Genomic DNA, 18,005 nt, shown 5'->3' with positions numbered 1-18,005 from the left:
ATGAATAACTAAAATCTTGTCATGTAAATGCATGAGTTGTCCTCCTAGTTTTGCTGAAAATAAAGCGGAGACATGTCTACTACTCTCTTCGTCCCATATTAAATGACTCAAATTTGCCCAAATATGAATGTACTATGTCTAAAAAGCGTCTCGATACATTTAATAGAAAATCACTTAACATGGGACGGAGGGAGTATTAAAAGTTGAGTCAAAAAGGAGGCATTGCTGACAAAAAATGGTTCAAGATCATAATTTTAAGAACCGGACTGGACTACCGGTTAAACCGGAAAAAACATGAACCAGAGACCTCGCCGGTTTGTTAAGCGCGCACGGGTGCTTCCGCCACCGAATTGAAAACGGGCTGTGCTTGCTGGTTTTTATGAAACCGTGAATTGCTGGTTTTTATGAAACGGACTCTTGGAAAAATAGGTCAAACCGGTGTTTTTTTATGGTACCGTTTGTTAGAAAAAAAAATTGTATGTGAAAAATGCATAAGTAATAACTTTGGAAATGGAAGAAGATGATATTGTTTCTTGGTTGTCCAGCCAATCCCAATTCACTCTATGAAATTATTATGTGAAATATTATTTATATTGTCAAGTATGAATTTTGCAGCATACAATCTTATCTGTTTATTACATCATTTATGGACAAAAATGTTTCATATCTTAAAAAATCGGACATAACAGCGGTTTGATATAGTTCTTAAAACTATTTCGAGACTGTAACATCCAATCTACTGCAGTAGGGATAGTTGAGTCATTTCGGTCCTCCTTAGCACGGCCAGCCGGGCAGTCATACCTCTTTGACATATATGAAGAGTTTGCCTTTTTAGCTTGTAATTTTTTTCCTAAAGAGAGTAATGTAGTTGCTCGTACCTTCTTTAGCAGTGTCAGATCAGCTCATTGTTTGTCATGACGATCCACCCGATTCTAGTACCAGAGACCTGTTCGTTAATGATGGAACGTTATTTTCCAATAATAAAGCTGCCACGATGGTTTTTCTAAAAGAAAAACCTCTTTTGACTCACGGCATGGCCTCGCAAAATAGCATATGGGATGTCAAATAAACAAACTGCAAGGGAATCTAAAAAGCATGATTACCATTTTGAAATACGAGTAAGATAATGACACGCCCGAAATTTCAGGGCACACTAGTAGGCAGCATTATTACGGAGTTATTTGATTGCATTTTTAATTGCTAACCACATTTTCCAAGAAAGAAAAAGAAAATTGGGGGCCCCGCTTATCCTAGCGGCTTTCTCGGATTTGGCTTACCGTCGTCGTCTACTGGTTTTCCCGGTCTTGACTCGCTAGCGACACTCGCGGTGGCCGCCGCCGGCAAAGATAAACCCAAATCCGAGTAGACGCGATAGGATGGGACTGGGACTAGTCAAATCCAGCACAGGGGAGGTAGCCGCCTTGCCTAGCTAGAGTGCGAGGCGAGACGAGAATGTCGGGGGCAGATCTGCAGCGCGTGATGGACATGCTGAGCTCGGCGCGCCTGGAGGGCCAGCTACGGCTGCTGCGCGCCGGCGGCCTTCTCGACGGGCTGCGCGCCGCCGTCGGGGCCGTCTACGAGAACGGCACCGTCAGGAAGGGGGCGAACGCCAGGCTCACGCTCTGCATCGGGAACCTGAGCGCCCACCTCGGCGACGCGCTCGAGGCGGTGCTGGGCCAGCAGACGAGCGCGGACGCGTGGCACCAGCTGCCCGCCGTCGCCCTCCGGAACCGGCGGCTCCGCCGGGCCACGGCCCGCCGGCTCGCTCAGTCCTTGCGCGACTTTAGAGCCCTGGAATCCTACGTGAGGCACGATGTCGTCGGCGACGACACTTTGTCGTTGTCGTCCAGCACGGTCTTCGCCGCGCCCCCCACGCGGCCGCCCGTGGGGCCAATCGTGGGGAGAAGGGCGCTGGTGGAGAAGATGGTGAGGAGGATCCTGCTCGCCGCCGGCAGCGGTGAGACCCGGCCGTTGGTGATGCCCGTGGTCGGGGGGCCGGGGGTCGGCAAGACCCGGCTCGCGCAGGCCCTGTTCCTCGACGATAGGGTCAGGCGCCGGTTCGATGTGCGGCGGTGGGTGCACGTCTCGCCGCAGCTTCACCTCGCCAAGATGCTCATGATGATCTCCGGGTCAAGGCGGTCCGCCATGCGCGCGCTGCGCCTCGGCTACTCCAAGAAGACCATGAAGATCCTCATCTGGGACGCGCTGCGCGGCGGGAGCTACCTCATGGTTCTCGATGACGTGTGGAGCCACAGCGCGGCCGGCGCGCGGGGCTCGCTGGAGCTCGACGCCATGATGCACTCGCTCCCTCCCAACGGCGTCGTCGTCATCACCACCCGTACCCCTGCTCTGCTCTCCATGATTGCCACGGGCGTCAAGCCTTACTACCTGCTGCCACTGGGGGAGAAGCTATCTTCCTCTCTCGCGCGCAGATGGACGTCCCCGTATGCTGGCACTTGCCCGCCGGAGCTCATCCAGGAAACAGGTATGATGATTGCCAGGAAATGCGGCGGAGTGCCATCCCTACTGGAGCACGCGTGCAGAATGCTCTGTTTACCGCAGCTCGGCGTGGACTTCTGGTCGGGATTTATGGGGAAAACTTTTGACGAAAACCGCATAAGCAATCTCTGGAGGCAGCTGCCAGCTTACATTGATATGCTTCTAGAGGAAGAGTTCTGGCAAAGATTTCTCCAGCATTGTCATGGGCTCCCCGGTGCTGATCTGCTTCTCGAGAGCGCATCCGTCAGCTACCAGCAACTCCGGTTCGACTTGCGTGGATCTCTTGTGTATTGCTCGCTCTTCCCATCAGGTTACACCTTTGACGCCGAGCAGCTGGCCGAGCTTTTAGCCGTCGAAGGCTTCATACCGCCGACGGTCACAGAAGCTCAACGGAGAGCATTTCTACAGGTGCTCTTTGATGAGTGCTTCTATCCACTGGAAGAACACGGAACGGCATACAGGATGCACAGGATGTTGCACATATTCACCCGGTACATGGATAGAGAATTCATCTCAGTCATACCTGGTGGCCAGGTGACCCATATCACCAGTAGAGCTAGAGCACAACCGTCTGTTCGGCATGTGTCAATGATCATCCATTCTTCGGTTACGTCATTTCACAGTGACTTGTTTGCCTTCAGACACTTGAGGACACTGATCTTACTTCGTCAAGGAGAATCGAAGACACGGCTGCCCGACCACCAGCCTCAATGTGAGATCAAGGTGATCCCTGCCTTGTTTTGCTTGTCCTTTAAACATCTGCAAATATTGAGTTTGGAGTCTACCAAGATTGGCATGATCCCTACTAGATTTGAGGAGCTGTCCAGCTTGAGATATCTCAACCTTTCCCGGTCAGATATTGATATCGTTCCCAGGTCAGTCTCCAGGCTGCAATTCCTGCAGACACTGATACTGTCCCGATGTGAAAAGCTTCAGAAACTGCACAGCAATACAACCAAGCTTTCAAGGTTACAGAAGTTAGACCTCGAAGGCTGTCGCCAACTTGTTGAGCTGCCTCAGGACATGAGCAAGATGAGGAGCCTTGAGTACCTAAATCTGCTTGGTTGCTCATTGCTCACTCAAATGCCTCGTGGTGTTGGCCAGCTATGCAACCTCCGCACGCTACTGGGGTATGTCACGCCCATCTGCAGCGATGGAAGAACCATCTCGGAGTTGCAGGCGTTGCCGAACCTTCATAGGCTCAGTCTGGAATGCCTCGACAAGGTTACAGAACCTGTCAATGCGAGATGTGCAAAGCTGGAACTCAAAAGGAACCTCGAGTCATTGAAACTGAGGTGGAGCGCTGACGCCGAGAGCGTAAACGCAATAGCCTGTGCAGTCCTTGAGAGTCTTCAGCCACCACAATGTTTGAAGGTGCTGGAGATTGTTGCATATGAGGGGAACAAGTTTCCAACTTGGCTGATGGCCCCACAAGGGCTGAGACCATACCTCAGCTCACTGGTTGAGATCAGGCTAGTCAATCTCAGAGCGTGTGACAAGATGCTGCCTCCACTGGGGGTACTGCCATGTCTGAAGATTGCCGAGATTAGTGGAGTCCAAGATATCAGCTGCATTGACGACAGTTTCTACGGACGTGACGGCAGGTTCTGCTCGCTGGAGAAGCTAACTCTGTCTTTCATGCCTAACCTTCAAGTCTGGGAAGCAGTACACAGGGACGACGACGAAGACGTGACCAGTGGTTCAGCAGCCGCAGCTATATTTCCTCTTCTTACAGAGGTATCCATTATCCAGTGTCCGAAATTCAGAGCACTGCACATGGAGCTGCCATCAGTTGAGAAGCTCACGCTGTGGATGAACACGAGATGCTCTACAGCTCAAGAGGAGGCCTGGGAGGTGTAGCTGCAACCCTGGAACATGTCTCTATTTCCTTGTGCGAAGAGCTGCTAGCTTCCTCAGGCTGTGAGGCGTTGCAGGATGTTGCTGGTCTCGAGAAGCTAGATATCTGTGGGTGCCATGGCCTCACGAGCATCCCGCTGGGTTTGCAGCATCTTTCGTCGCTTAGATCCTTGACAGTGGACAACTGCAGTAACGTGGAGACATTGCCAGGTTGGCTGGAGGACCTTCCTCACCTGCGGCTAGTGCATATGTCAGGCTGTGTTGTGCTGCGGTCCGTTCCCCAGGGGCTCAGTCAACGCCACGATGTCGAAATAATATTTGAAGAGTGCCCCAGTTTGTCAGGACAATCAGGTATACATTATCCATCGATATTTCATTTTGGTGCACAGGGATATCGTTTCGAACTACCTGCCCTTCTAGTTTGATCTCATCCAGGTGTGTGTAACAAACATAATTTAGTTTCTGAACACGATCATGGTTTTAATTGGGCTTGGGCAGTAAATTCTAGGTCCTATCTGTGTCACTTTGATATTAAAAGGAAACATAATTTAGTTTTAATTTATGGTTGTTATGCGGTCTTATGGTGTTCTTATTTATTTGCACTTGTGCAGTAAAATCCGTCAGAGGAGCTAAAACCAAGGGCAAACGGATTGTCGGAGAAGATGACTTCCCTCTTCACTGTGCTGATGAAGATGAATATTAGTTTCTAATCCATGGATCAATCACAGAAAAGATGGCAAACTGAAGCAGCCGAGCCGCAAGCCAGGAAAGTGCTTGCATTGAGATTCGTTCTTCACTTGTTGAGCACTTGTAAAAAAAGTGCCGATGAACTACTTTTTGTATGTTGAGCCCTGCCGGAAAGCCAAAAGCCACGGTGAATTTTCCTTTGCAATTTCGACTCTTGCATCCTCTGCTTAATGTTGTACGAGTGCCAATTACTTCTGAATTGAGCTTGATTGTATTTCCAAGAGAATAATTGATTGAAGTCTTGAGAGTGGATTTATTTTTCAAATATTTCTAACTCCATTGAGACTGGGCAATATTCTGTGTTTTCGTTGTAGTCATGCTATCTCCTCATCTACGTTTCGTATGGTGTACAGGCTTTTTGTTTCAATGGTTCCACCTCAATTTCTTCCAAATTCCACATCGTGCCACGTCCCGGCTGAATGCAACTGTTGTCACTCTTTGTCACACATGACGTGGCGTGAAGAGAAGACAGCTAGTACGTAGCATCCCTAAAAAGTTACAACTTTTTTCGAAAACATTTGAGAGAGTCGACAAGATATGCGCGTACGATCATACAAAATTTCAAACTCAAATTCCATCTAATCAAAGAGAAACAACTTTTCAGACATTATTTATGGTTCAGTTTTTTTATTCTCTACGCGTAGAGCAAAGACTTAAAATTTTACATGACTACAGAGACCACTCCTCCTAACCACAGGAAGCAAAAGAATAAAAGATGGGAGTGGCTGTTTTTCAGTCGTTTGATTTTTAAGCAAATCTATACTCATATAAAAGAGTCAATCGGTGGCGACGGTCCGTCACTTGCTCCTTCACCTTCTTTTAATGTCAGAAAAACTTCTCACCTGTCTAATGCAAACAATTAAATCTATTCCAAAAGAATAAGATGGTGGTGATGTTTCTCACCAAAGTTGGGATAAATTTACTAGTAAGTGTTACTACTATATTATAATGGGTTTTAATCTAATTTATCTTTTCCTAGATAATGTAATCTAATTTATCTGTAAGTAGTAGTCTAATTTGTTTTATCTGTAGGAACGCATAGGTATTTGGCTAGTGATCATAAATTTCAGTTGATGTATCATGACCGTTGGATTAAAATCTGACGGTCATCTCCACAATTTTCATCTCTCACGTGTTATCTTAAGACCTGACGATCAAGCACATTGACTGATCTCTAACTAAAAATAAGATGATTTCTCAACAGTGAACAATAAAAATATACAGGAGTGAGGGGCCCCGTACAGTATATGCGAGATAGACAACGCGCGGCCACGAACAAGACGACGACCAGCTCGCACTCGCACGAGGAGAAACCCTAGCCCAGGTTCGTATGTTGATTGGGAGTCAAGGGCCGTCCGATCGACTGACCTCATGGAATCCCGGCCGTTGGCGCCACGACCGCTGTGCTTGGGTCTAGGCGATTCCCATGGATGACCCGGACGAGGCTTCCAAGACGGCACCAGGCCAGCAGCAGCCTCCGCAGCTCGTCGACATGGGCCTCAAGAAGCCCATCTCGGTTATGGCGAGATGGGCCGACAATTGGCCCATAGAGCTACAGTATCTTTCTATGGAAACTGCTTCCGAGCTCTGGCGTCGTAGGTGAGAGAGAGAGTGAGACGACCTCGGCGCTCGTCCGCTTCTCCCTGCTTGCCGCCTCTCCGGCCGGCGTTTCCGCTGTCGAGGAAGCTGCCGGATCTCCCGGTTCCGGCTGGAGCATCGCCGTTTCCTTCACGCATTAGCGGCGGGAGGGGGGCGCCGCCGCTACGACGGTGCTGCAGGAGCCCAATCTGCGCAGGTCTGCTTCAGCCATGGGGTTTCAGTCTTTCAGAGGAGAAACCGCCGGACGCCGGTCCGAGGTACGGATTCTTGCCTGCCTTATCCTTTTTCTTCGATGAAGGACAAATTGGCCATCATCGGCATGCAATTAGTGAGGTATTTCTCGTTGAGATATTTAGGATAGTTGCTGTCAGGTTGTGTAGCCTGCAGGGTAAGTGCAGCACAAGTTCAAGTAATAATCCTTACAAAGCCATGATAAATTGTGAAACCATAACCATATATATATATATGTATATATATTAGACTCACCTCTTAGATATTCAGTTAATTTGTCTGTGAGGCCTTGTTGCCTGCATGGCTGCATCCAAATTAATCTGCAAAGACTACAATCTCCACCGAGCGCCCATCACTGGTACTTATTTCTGTCAGTACTACTTCTCTTAGTAAAACTAGCATATATTTCCATTGGTAGTGAATCCCAACTCCTAGTTAGCTACACTGAGGACTTGAGGAGTGAAGACCTTGTGGATCTGTTTGCTAAACCAAGTAACAGTTCTTACTATTGCGTTGCTTTAGCCAAATTCCAGTTTGCCGTGAACTGAGCCTAGCTCAGGTGGTCTGGTTCCTTGTGGTGGAACCAGCCCACCCAGGTTCAAGTCCCAGACTTGACGTGGGTGTCACATTTTCCTGGATTATTCCAGGATTTAACCGGCGCTATGCTTTCAGTGGTAGGTGATGTACCCGTTAACAGCGAGGCGCCTGCGGTGACTTCATCAATCTCTCAAGATCTGCCGGCCAGTCTTTCGGAGGTGCTCATAAGGGTAGGGTGCGTGTGTGTGCGTTCATAGGGATGAGTGTACGCGTGTGTTGTGAGCGTCTGCGTTTGTACTGTGTTCCAGTTTGTGCACCTCATGGAGATTTCCTTAACTAATTTCCAGGCCAGTAGCACTTGAAGGCAGCATCAAGGGTCAGGACAGGAGTTCATCAGATATGGAGCTGAAGCAGCTATGGAAGCAACGTGGGGAGTGGGAGATCCGTGTGCTAGTCATGTCTAGCCTATCACTGCAGATCTTCCTTCTCTTCGCGGGAGGCCTACGCAAGCGCAAAGCTAACTGGTGGCTGCGCATACCACTGTGGCTCGCCTACTTGCTCGCCGACTATATTGCCATCTACTCGCTCGGCCACCTGTCCCAGAACCAGAAGCTTTGTAATGGCTCCCTCGACAATGAGATGCACCTCCTTGTCTTCTGGGCCCCGTTCCTCATTCTCCACCTTGGCGGTCAGGACACTGTCACTGCCTTTGCTGTCGAGGACAACGAGCTGTGGCTGCGTCACTTTCTGAGCCTCATGTCACAGGTTGGTCTTGCTGTCTATGTCTACTGGAAGTCAAGCCCGGGGATCAGGCTCATTAGACCAGCAATAATAATGTTTGTGGCTGGGGTCTTGAAGTATGGTGAGCGCACTTTGGCACTCAAGGCAGCGAGCATGGGCAGCTTGCGCAGTTCCATGCTCACGCTTCCTGACCCTGGACCCAACTATGCCAAATTTGTGGAGGAGTGCCAGTCAAGGAGAGATGCCGGGCTGGATGCCACGATTGTCATCGTGCCAGAGCGGCCTCCAGATGATGATGTCCATGTAGAAGATAAGCCGGAGGATTATGGCAGTCTTGTGTATAATGCACATAGGCTCTTCCAAACCTTTCGCCGTCTCTTTGTCGATCTCATGCTCAGCTTCCAGGACCGTGTTGACAGCCTATCCTTCTTTCGGAAGCTGGAGATGGACCAAGCGTTCAAGGTTGTGGAAATTGAGCTGGTACTTATGTACGAATGCCTCCACTCCAAGGCCTTGGTGATCCATGGTTGGCCTGGTCGCAGCGTGCGCTTGTTCACCCTGGCCGCTCCGGTCGTGTCACTTGTGCTCTTTACACGTGTGGTAGACGATATGCAAGGATATAAGCGGGTTGACATTATCATCTCCTACGTGCTTTTGGCTGGTGCTATCTTCTTGGAGATATATGCGATCCTGTTGATCATCATTTCCCCATGGATGTATGCGGATCTCCGAGCCAGTGAGAAGCTACAACCAGCAGCGAAGATTGTGTTCTGGTTGATCGAGTCCTTCCAGCCAGAGAAGAAGCCGAGGTGGTCCAATAAAATGTCACAGTATAACCTGTTCAGCTACTGTCTGAAAGACGAGTCTCGCTGGTACAAAAGGTGCATGGAAAGGCTGGAATGGAAATGGAACTTCCGTGTGAAGACGATGTGGGACAGCTGGCGGTACACAAAGAGTATTGCTGTGTCATGCCAACTCAAAGGTCTCATCTTCGAGCAGCTTAAGAGCAAGGCAAACAGCACCAAGGACCCCAAGAGTTACCGGAAGCTTGGGGAGCACCGTGGCCAGTGGGCGCTCCAACGCAAGGGCTTATATCAAGAGCTGGGGTGGAGTGTCGACTGTGAGTTTGACGAGAGCATCCTTCTCTGGCACATAGCCACGGACCTCTGCTTCTACGCCCAATACCCTACCGACAAAGATGATCATTTGGCTACAATGAGCAGGGAAATATCAGATTATATGATGTTCGTAATGGTAATGCGGCCTTTCATGATGACAGCGAGCATCGGGCAGATCCGCTTTGGCGACACCTGTGCAGAAACTAAGAATTTTTTCCGGCGAGACAATGACATCGAAGACGAGAAAGGCTGCGAAATCAAGCTCACAGATGTGGACACGTCGATTGCTGAGCCACGAGATGTGAAGGGGGACAGAAGTAAATCGGTGCTCTTCCAGGCCTGCAAGCTCGCCAAGCAGCTCAAGGAGTTGGAGGGCGTGACGCAAGAGAAGAGGTGGCGGATCATCTCTAGCGTGTGGGTGGAGATGCTGTGCTACGCGTCTGGCAAGTGCAGCGGCAGCTCCCATGCAAGGCAGCTAAGCCAGGGAGGCGAGCTGCTCACTGTGGTGTGGCTGCTCATGGCGCACTTCGGTGTGGGTGACCAGTACAGGGTGGAATCTGGCCATGCCAGGGCCAAGCTCATCATTGATATCTAAAGAAATTACTCTGCACAGATCCCTTTGATGAATTACCTTATGTTTAGATCAGCTCTTCAAAGTGAAACCTTTTGCAGTATTCTATGGCATCAATATTAGTCCACATAACATGGGATGTGAATAGATGCTTCAGCTTTTCATTTCATCAGATTTCATCACCTGTTCACCTCAAAACATACATTGAGAGTTTGTTGTACCATGACATAGTGCATCTGTATAGTTGACTAGATCACAAGATAGTATTGGTTTGTGTTCTCCAGGATACAGTTGCCTAATGCGTTGCAAGAATCGCAACTGGAAGTCAAAGTAAAATGTGCTGAGGTGAGGTGCGACTGAGGTTAATGGCTCTCATATCTGGATCATGGGAACGCAGGATGCCTGTGGCTCCCAGGAGAATATCATGCAGGATCAAGGTGCTCAAGCTGTGTGCATGTTTGCTGAGCAGAGATTCAGTAACCACCTGAACATTTATGTTGAGGAAAGGGTGCTCTAGTCTCTAGGGATGCAAAGTGTGAATTTTGTAATGAAACTGAAGATAGAAATTATGGATTATCTGCTTTTCTTGTGACTGTGTATACATATTATTTTATTATCTCCAAATTAGGTTCTGTTGGTGGCTATGGTGATTATGTCTACCAGCTGTCAGAGGGCCAGAAGAAAACCAGGTGGAAAAATGGTACATACAGTACAGAAGGCAGTTCTTGAGGAGCATCGGTAAGTTGTTGTAACTTGCATAAAGAATTTTCTTTATGCCATGCAGGCACATCGTCTGCTTATCATATTCTAACTAGACTAATGGTAGAAATTTTGAATTATAATTTATTAGCTCAACAAAATGGATTATTCACTAGCACTAGAAGTCTGAAGTATGCTCCGTGCTTACCATATATAAGCGTCACCTAATTCATAGAACCTGCATGTCCTAGAAATTCTTGTCAAACTTATGCAAAGATATGTTCATGATTTCCTAATACACTCAACAAGATGAATTCACTGCCACTAGAAGGTCCTGTTATGCTCCATGCCCGTATAAAGTGTCACCAAATGCATAGAACTTATATTTCCTATAAATTCTTTTGATAGTGGCAAGCTTGTGTTCGTTGTTCCTACTGTAGTTTCCCTTTTCTTATTTTATCATTTGCACTGAACATTTTGATCAATCTGGTGAAATAAGAGCAAGAGTTGAATATGGCAGATTAAATCCAACCGAAGCTGTTTGATCATTTGGCTCCAAGGTTGACACATCTTGTGAATGTTGGGTCTTGCCGATGCTTCTTCTGCTATGGCGATGGATGGCGCTCCTCGGCTAAAGCAACCACGACGAACATGGCTCTTCAAGATCTAAGTAGTGGATAATGAAAAATGGAACGATCTTGGTTCGAAAAGGAATTTCGCTCTGGAAATCTGTGATTGATTCTTCTTCTTCTTTTTTCCAAACTTAAGCAGCTGAAATGCCGTAATCAGGCAGGTAGATTAAAAGAAGAGCCTGATGCTGTAGCTAGAATCTGCAGCGACCCTTGTCAACATTCAGAAATGTATGTAAGGTACTCTTGAGCTTGTTAGCGTTCGTATTTCCCCCCAGGATGGCATGAGCTAGCTTGAGCTGCAAGATTACATTTAATCTTGACTGCATCTGTGGAAAGATACACATTGGTTTGGCATTAAGTTCGAAAATTAAAACTTTGATTGGCATTTGATACATACTCCAGCCAACTAGCTTGAGCCAGAGAGCTTGGATCACTATTGTTTGTCTGAGAAGAATGGTAAAACGAATGCCAAAAACTATGTTTCTTCTATGGTGAATTGCACGCTGTCAACATTCAGAAACGAATGCCGAAAACTTGTGCAAAGATATTACACATCCAGATAAGAAAAACAAACAAAATTTGAACACTTGCTGGCTGTGGGGTTCGAACCCACGCGCACTTCTGTGCAGAAGATCTTAAGTCTTCCCCCTTAACCACTCGGGCAAACCAGCTTATTAAGAATATTGGTTACACAGAATTTGTAAGTACCAGTACAAATAACCAAATCGGGGGATGAAAACAAAAACAAAATCACCAGCTATATATGCGCGCACACAGACAGGATGCTTCACTCCCGCGGCAGCAGGTCCCCTTGGTCTCCGCCCCCTCCAGCTCCTCCAAAACTCCCCGCCGCCCCCCAGAGCATATCCTGCTCCGGCGGCGATGAGGGGCAGGCGCGTCGACCTCATAAACGTGGCCCTCCCGGAGGAGCTCCTGGAGGAAGTGCTCCTCCGCGTGGGCGGCGCCAAGCGCGACCTGGACGCCTGCGCCCTCGTCTGCCGCCGCTGGCGCCGCCTCGAGCGCGGCACGCGCCGGTCCGCCAAGCTCCCGGCCTCCGGGGCTGGAGCCAACGAGCTGGCCCGCCTGGTCGCCGAGACGTTCTCCGCGCTCGTCGATGTCAGAGTGGACGAGCGCCTCTCCGCCGGCACCGGTCCCGGTCTCGTCGCCGTCCCGCCGCCTGGATCGCGCCGCCGCGTGAGTACCTCCGATCTGTTATTAGGGAAATGTGTTTCTTTTGGTCCGCCCTACGCGAATCGTGGGGAATCACGCCCCCTCCCTCGCGGATAATTCCCGGATCTAAATCGTGAAGGACGTTATTTTCATGTTTTTGTTGGGACAGAAATTCGCATGATTTAAGGTTTTGTAGAGGGAATGGAACACGTTATCTACTTGTGCTTGTTTTCCTGTTGCTAGTCTACCTGTGGTTTATTGCCGCTGGCCATCCGTATGCCTGAACTGTACTACCCGATTGTAGGTTGTTTTAGGTGGACTTGTTGCAATACACTAAAAATACTGCTTCTGGATGCAGAGAGTTAGCGGGAGCACATCTGCGCGCCGCAGAAGGATGTCCCGCTCGCGATGGTTATTTCCATCGGACCAGACAGCCAATGGTGATGGGATAGAGGGCAATTTTTTCACCGATGTTGGCTTGACGAATCTCGCAGAAGGTTGCAAAGGGCTTGAAAAACTAAGTCTCAAATGGTGTACTAACATCACTTCGACTGGCCTAGTGAGAATATCAGAGAATTGTAAGAATTTGACTTCTTTGGATATCGAGGTAATGTCTTGCTACCTTCTCTGTACCATTTGATCTGTTTTTGATTTGTGAGCTCCATGTTCTGTCATGTGTGTTTTCAGAAGACTTAAAAAAATGTCTCTGTGTATTTCCCTGTATAAATGGTAAATGCCCGACGTAGAGTTTACATGCAATGCGGTCATTGAATGTAATGATATGTGTGAATTGACAGCAAGCAGGTATTCTGGTTGATTATTGCTTTATATTAATGAAAGGGAAATATTTTTGCACTACAAATTTGTAGTTGATAAAGTCTAGTTATATACTTGAAGTTCCCTCACATTTGTTGACAAAATACATCTATTTCTTTCCTCGAGCAGTCTCAGTAGTCAATGGCTAATTTTGAACAAAATATGAAGTGATATTTATCTGCAGGCTTGCTATATTGGAGATCCAGGACTTGTTGCTATTGGGGAAGGCTGCAAGCGACTTAATAATTTGAACTTGAATTATGTTGAAGGCGCAACAGATGAAGGCTTGATTGGACTAATAAAGAACTGTGGACCATCACTGATTTCTCTTGGTGTTACTATTTGTGCTTGGATGACTGATGCATCTTTACGTGCTGTTGGATCCCACTGTCCTAAACTTAAAATCCTGTCACTGGAAGCAGAACATGTTAAAAATGAGGGAGTGATATCTGTCGCTAAAGGATGTCCCTTGTTGAAATCTTTAAAGCTACAGTGTGTTGGTGCTGGCGATGAGGCTCTAGAAGCTATTGGTTCATATTGTTCGTTCTTAGAAAGCTTTTGCCTCAATAACTTTGAAAGATTTACGGACAGGTACACAGTACAATCGCACTCTAATCTGTAGAGGCACAAACTCCACTATTGTTTTGTCTGTTTGCTTGGTGTTTGTAAATTTCTGTTTGGACTTTCTATGCTAGGGCAATAATATTCCTTTCCTACCTTTTTGTTTGACCCGAATGTATGCTACCCTTTGGGCAAACTTACTTCATTAGGATGTTAGGAATACATATTGTTGTTTCCCAGTGAATTACAAATCCTGCAATTGCAGGTACCAATGACCATCATAAATTCTTGTTATCTCCGACTTTTGCTTCTTCTATTACTTTTGTATGATCTTCTAACCCATTTTGCATTTCCAGGAGCCTTTCTTCCATTGCAAAAGGTTGCAAGAATCTCACAGATCTTGTTCTCAGTGATTGCCAATTGCTAACTGATAAAAGCCTTGAATTTGTGGCACGCAGCTGCAAAAAAATAGCACGTATAAAGATCAACGGTTGTCAGAATATGGAAACTGCTGCACTGGAGCACATTGGACGATGGTGCCCGTATGTCTCTTGTTGAGAACTTGATCTGTTAAAAGTTCCCTTTCTTCAGTTGACATTTATGTAGAATTGATTATCGAATATTAATCCAGTGTTTTTTCAAGTAAGTGAACTAGTGTGTTTATCTTACATTCTTTGTCTTCCTATGAAAGCAGGGGTCTTTTGGAGCTCTCTCTAATTTACTGCCCAAGGATCCGCGATAGTGCATTTTTGGAGCTTGGTAGAGGCTGCTCCCTTCTCCGTTCTCTTCATTTAGTTGACTGTTCAAGAATAAGTGATGATGCTATCTGCCACATAGCTCAAGGTTGCAAGAACTTAACTGAACTTTCCATTCGCCGTGGTTATGAGGTACTCCCTCCGATCCTAAATTGTTGTCAAAATATTACATGTATCTAGACGCTTTTTAAGAATATATCCATCCATATTTGGGCAAATTTGAGTCAACAATTTAGGATCAGAGGGAGTAATTTCCAAGTTTGCACTGATTTACTGCAAGCCTAGCATGTAGAGATAAATTGGAACCTCTTCTGTAAATGGTGCACAACTTTCTGCCCTGATATATTCTATACCATCGCTTGCATCTCAAATATGAAATGAGGTGTGTTTAATAACTTTAGTTATAGAGGGAGAAACATGATTTGGTTGCATGGTTTCGAGAACATGATTTGGTTGCATGGTATTTGAGAAATGATTTGGTTGCATTCACATTTTTAAATTCCGAACTCAGATTTATTTGTTGATTGAATTATTATTTTTTGGTGTGCAGATAGGAGATAAAGCATTGATATCAGTTGCCAAGAATTGTAAATCACTTAAAGTGTTAACACTCCAATTTTGTGAGAGGTAAAAATTATGAAGCATCTATCCTGTCTTTTTTCTTATCTTGCCCATGCATATCAATTCTTGACTGAAATACATGTGTATGATATGTTTTTTTTTGTTGGAAAAATAGGGAACCTCACTTGCTCCATCTTTTATTAAAATGAAACCAAACCACCATCTCTATGATATGTTGACATCTCAGTTTGTGAATTTTGTTTCAACTTTTTTTTCAGGGTATCTGATACAGGGCTGTCTGCAATTGCTGAAGGTTGCTCTCTTCAAAAGTTAAACTTGTGTGGCTGCCAATTAATCACTGATGATGGACTGACTGCCATTGCAAGAGGATGTCCTGATCTTATCTTTCTGGATATAGGTGTTCTCCAGGTATATATATCTTCCGAAATTTGAGAATGCAACCAAAATGGCCTCTACTTCTATTGTTGTTGTCCAAACTAGGTTGGGGAAACCTAAAGTTGACTGTGAAGACCTTTTATCACGTGTTGGAAACTTGTTAATTAACATCCCTAGCACAAGCTGTTAGGAGTTTGGCTTACATATTAGCTCCATTCTACCAAAAGAACTTTAATGATACGAGATACTAGTCCGGATCCAACATATATTCTGTTCATAGCCTTTGATGCCGGAATCTGCATTGTAGATGTACAGAAATCTGGCGCTAGTCTTGATAGATTGTGTTTATCTTCAAGATGTGGAGATGCCCATTTTGTAATTATCCTGATTTCACAGTTCTTTCATATTTTCATGTGCAATTCTCTCGTATCCATCCATATTTAGGAAGAACTTGCATTAATTTTCTCTGCAAGTAGCATTCCAAGTTATGTTATCGTTCCTGATGATTCGCTCCCCAAACTGCAGATCATAGGAGACATGGCGCTGGCAGAGATTGGCGAAGGTTGCCCCCAGCTTAAGGAGATTGCACTCTCGCACTGCCCAGAAGTCACCGATGTCGGCCTGGGACACCTCGTCAGGGGGTGCTTGCAGCTGCAGGTGTGCCACATGGTATACTGTAAGAGAATAACCAGCACCGGAGTAGCGACTGTGGTCTCGAGCTGCCCGAGGCTGAAGAAGCTCTTCGTCGAGGAGGCTAAGGTCAGCGAGAGGACACGGCGTAGGGCAGGACCCGTCTTAGCCTTCCTCTGCACCGGGATTTAGTTCCAGAAGATAAAAATGTTGTGTTACATTAAACTCCGTCGTTTACAAATTAGCAGCTGCGCTGAAGTTGCTGGACTTCAATACCTTTATAGCTCAAAAATGTTGTATGGAACTGTTGTACCAAATCAAGATGTTGTATCCACTATGTAAACAAAATAAAACACAAGTTATGAATAAATTGGGCATTGTCCCCCTCTTATGTTACACAGGAGCAATCCGTTTGCTGCAACTATGCCTTTTTTGTTGGCCGATTTGGAGCAGAAAAAACAAAAACATCTATTTATTTTTAGCCTCTTCTCTCCTCATGTGACATGGAATTGAGATACATTCACAAGAGAGTATATATCTCTCTTGCCACACTTGGAGTTGCTTGAACCAGCAATCGATTGCTTCATGTAGCCATCTGGAATCACAAAAGAAAACACAAAGGATGGAAACCAAGATAGAATCTTTACCTGTGATCAAGCAAAGCACCTTTATTTTCTTCAGCTTTCTTTCTCCATCCATCCCAGCTCCTGCAGGGAAGGAATCGATTCCAGCCTCTGTGTTGTCGGCAATGTCTGCTTCTTCCCCACGCTAACTGTCGGCCGGCTACCACCATTGTTCCTCTCCCTTATCCACCCCAAAGGCCCAAACCCAAAGCATCTATAAAGTTCATCAGCTAATTCCTCCATTTGGGCACCCCAAGGATATCATCAAACACAGAACACTACACTCTCGTCCAACCTTCTTCTGATGGAGAAAGGCGCTGCCGGCGGCGATCCGGCGAGGGCGGCGGTGGGCGTGTGCGAGAAGCTCCTGACCTTCTTCTCCAAGAACCTGTCGATGACCAGGCAGAAGGCCATCACCGACGGGCCGAGAACCGGCGCCGGCAGCGACAATCGAGACAAGGATCGTTCCAAGGAAGACGAAGAGGACGAGTTCATGGTGAAGATCGAGAGGGCCGAGTTCGAGTTCCGGGAAGAAGAAGAGGAACAGAAAAAGAGCTTCACCACTGCCACCATTCTTGGAGGACCAAGTACTGATCTGAGGAGCTCTGCAGGAGCAAGCGATCTTCAGCAGCAGCCAAAGGAGGCGCCATTGAAAGCTGCCCAGGAGGTGGCGGCGGTGGCGGCGGCGGGGCAGGGGGAGAAGAAGGTGAAGAAGACGGTGACGATCAAGGAGGAGGCGAGCGAGACGAAGGGGGTGAAGAAGGCGGCGTCGGTCGTGAAGAAGAGGGAGAGGCAGGCGTCGTCGTCGTCGGCGGCGGGGGACCAGCAGCAGCAGGGGGAGGAGGGGAAGGCGCCGGCGCAGAGGTGGGGGCTGCGGCCGAGGATGGCGTCGGGGCTGCGGGTGGCGTCCAACATCAATCAGAAGTCCACCGACTTCATCGAGCAGCGCAGGAGGGGATTCGGCGCCGGCGGCAAGTCTAGCCGGAGAAATGACGAGTCCTAATCGGGATTCAGAATTCTCCAGATGGATGATGTTGTTGTTTCTCTCCCTCCCTTCCTTCGTGGCCCATCCCAACTCGTGTACCGCTTCTATCTCTGTCCCGAAACACGAGGCATGTTAATTTCTGTTCCTGACAGTGGCTTTGACAAAAAATATATATAATTCATGTGACATATGCAAAATAACTCATGATTAAGGTTTCGATCAGATTATCCAATGTTAATAAAATATTATTGGTCAAAAAATATATTATTTTTTGACG

The 18,005-nt window shown here is 47.0% G+C and overlaps 3 protein-coding genes, 1 non-coding gene and 1 pseudogene across 8 annotated transcripts; 4 read left to right on the top strand and 1 right to left on the bottom strand.

Annotated features, from left to right (window-relative positions):
* The first annotated feature begins 1,279 nt into the window (after positions 1 to 1,279).
* Positions 1,280 to 5,396, top strand: LOC100837198 (annotated as a pseudogene).
* Positions 5,397 to 6,676: 1,280 nt separating this feature from the next.
* On the top strand, positions 6,677 to 11,491 carry LOC100843708. Of its 5 annotated transcripts, none has more exons than XM_014902764.2 (4): positions 6,677 to 6,959; positions 7,606 to 7,700; positions 7,818 to 10,638; positions 11,120 to 11,491. In XM_014902764.2, exon 3 carries the CDS (start codon positions 7,870 to 7,872, stop codon positions 9,922 to 9,924), a length of 2,055 nt encoding a protein of 684 aa, XP_014758250.1. In that variant the 5' UTR covers positions 6,677 to 6,959; positions 7,606 to 7,700; positions 7,818 to 7,869; the 3' UTR covers positions 9,925 to 10,638; positions 11,120 to 11,491. The 5 variants fall into 5 exon arrangements, with proteins under 5 accessions (XP_014758250.1, XP_010237495.1, XP_003577300.1 ...); XM_010239193.2 differs by having other exon boundaries at positions 7,606 to 7,705; XM_003577252.3 differs by lacking the exon at positions 7,606 to 7,700.
* A 328-nt stretch (positions 11,492 to 11,819) lies between these two features.
* TRNAL-UAA lies at positions 11,820 to 11,902 on the bottom strand. Its single transcript has one exon. It is a non-coding gene; the product is annotated as a tRNA-Leu (tRNA).
* Positions 11,903 to 12,021: 119 nt separating this feature from the next.
* Positions 12,022 to 16,516, top strand: LOC100843200 (F-box/LRR-repeat protein 4). Its single transcript, XM_003577250.4, has 8 exons — positions 12,022 to 12,425; positions 12,760 to 13,008; positions 13,402 to 13,808; positions 14,135 to 14,320; positions 14,473 to 14,665; positions 15,084 to 15,160; positions 15,373 to 15,523; positions 16,016 to 16,516. Exons 1-8 carry the CDS (start codon positions 12,114 to 12,116, stop codon positions 16,310 to 16,312), a joined length of 1,872 nt encoding a protein of 623 aa, XP_003577298.1. The 5' UTR covers positions 12,022 to 12,113; the 3' UTR covers positions 16,313 to 16,516.
* A 274-nt stretch (positions 16,517 to 16,790) lies between these two features.
* On the top strand, positions 16,791 to 17,944 carry LOC100836892. Its single transcript, XM_010239191.3, has one exon. The coding sequence runs from the start codon at positions 17,048 to 17,050 to the stop codon at positions 17,744 to 17,746; it is 699 nt and encodes a 232-aa protein (XP_010237493.1). The 5' UTR covers positions 16,791 to 17,047; the 3' UTR covers positions 17,747 to 17,944.
* The last annotated feature ends 61 nt before the right edge of the window (positions 17,945 to 18,005 follow it).

This window comes from Brachypodium distachyon, chromosome 4, assembly GCF_000005505.3.
Source record: "Brachypodium distachyon strain Bd21 chromosome 4, Brachypodium_distachyon_v3.0, whole genome shotgun sequence".
Taxonomy (NCBI): Eukaryota; Viridiplantae; Streptophyta; class Magnoliopsida; order Poales; family Poaceae; genus Brachypodium; species Brachypodium distachyon.
Note: the sequence above shows the minus strand (reverse complement) of the source record. Positions and strands in the feature narration are given on the sequence as shown.

Excerpts from the sequence above, each read along its gene's own strand:
- LOC100843200 (XM_003577250.4), top strand. The coding sequence starts at position 12,114 with ATGAGGGGCAGGCGCGTCGACCTCATAAACGTGGCCCTCCCGGAGGAG. Across the intron at positions 13,809-14,134 it reads TTTGAAAGATTTACGGACAG|GAGCCTTTCTTCCATTGCAA; the intron begins GTACACAGTACA and ends TTGCATTTCCAG. Across the intron at positions 14,666-15,083 it reads CCATTCGCCGTGGTTATGAG|ATAGGAGATAAAGCATTGAT; the intron begins GTACTCCCTCCG and ends TTTGGTGTGCAG.
- LOC100836892 (XM_010239191.3), top strand. The coding sequence starts at position 17,048 with ATGGAGAAAGGCGCTGCCGGCGGCGATCCGGCGAGGGCGGCGGTGGGC.
- LOC100843708 (XM_024462976.1), top strand. The coding sequence starts at position 7,596 with ATGCTTTCAGTGGTAGGTGATGTACCCGTTAACAGCGAGGCGCCTGCG. Across the intron at positions 7,706-7,817 it reads GAGGTGCTCATAAGGGTAGG|GCCAGTAGCACTTGAAGGCA; the intron begins GTGCGTGTGTGT and ends ACTAATTTCCAG.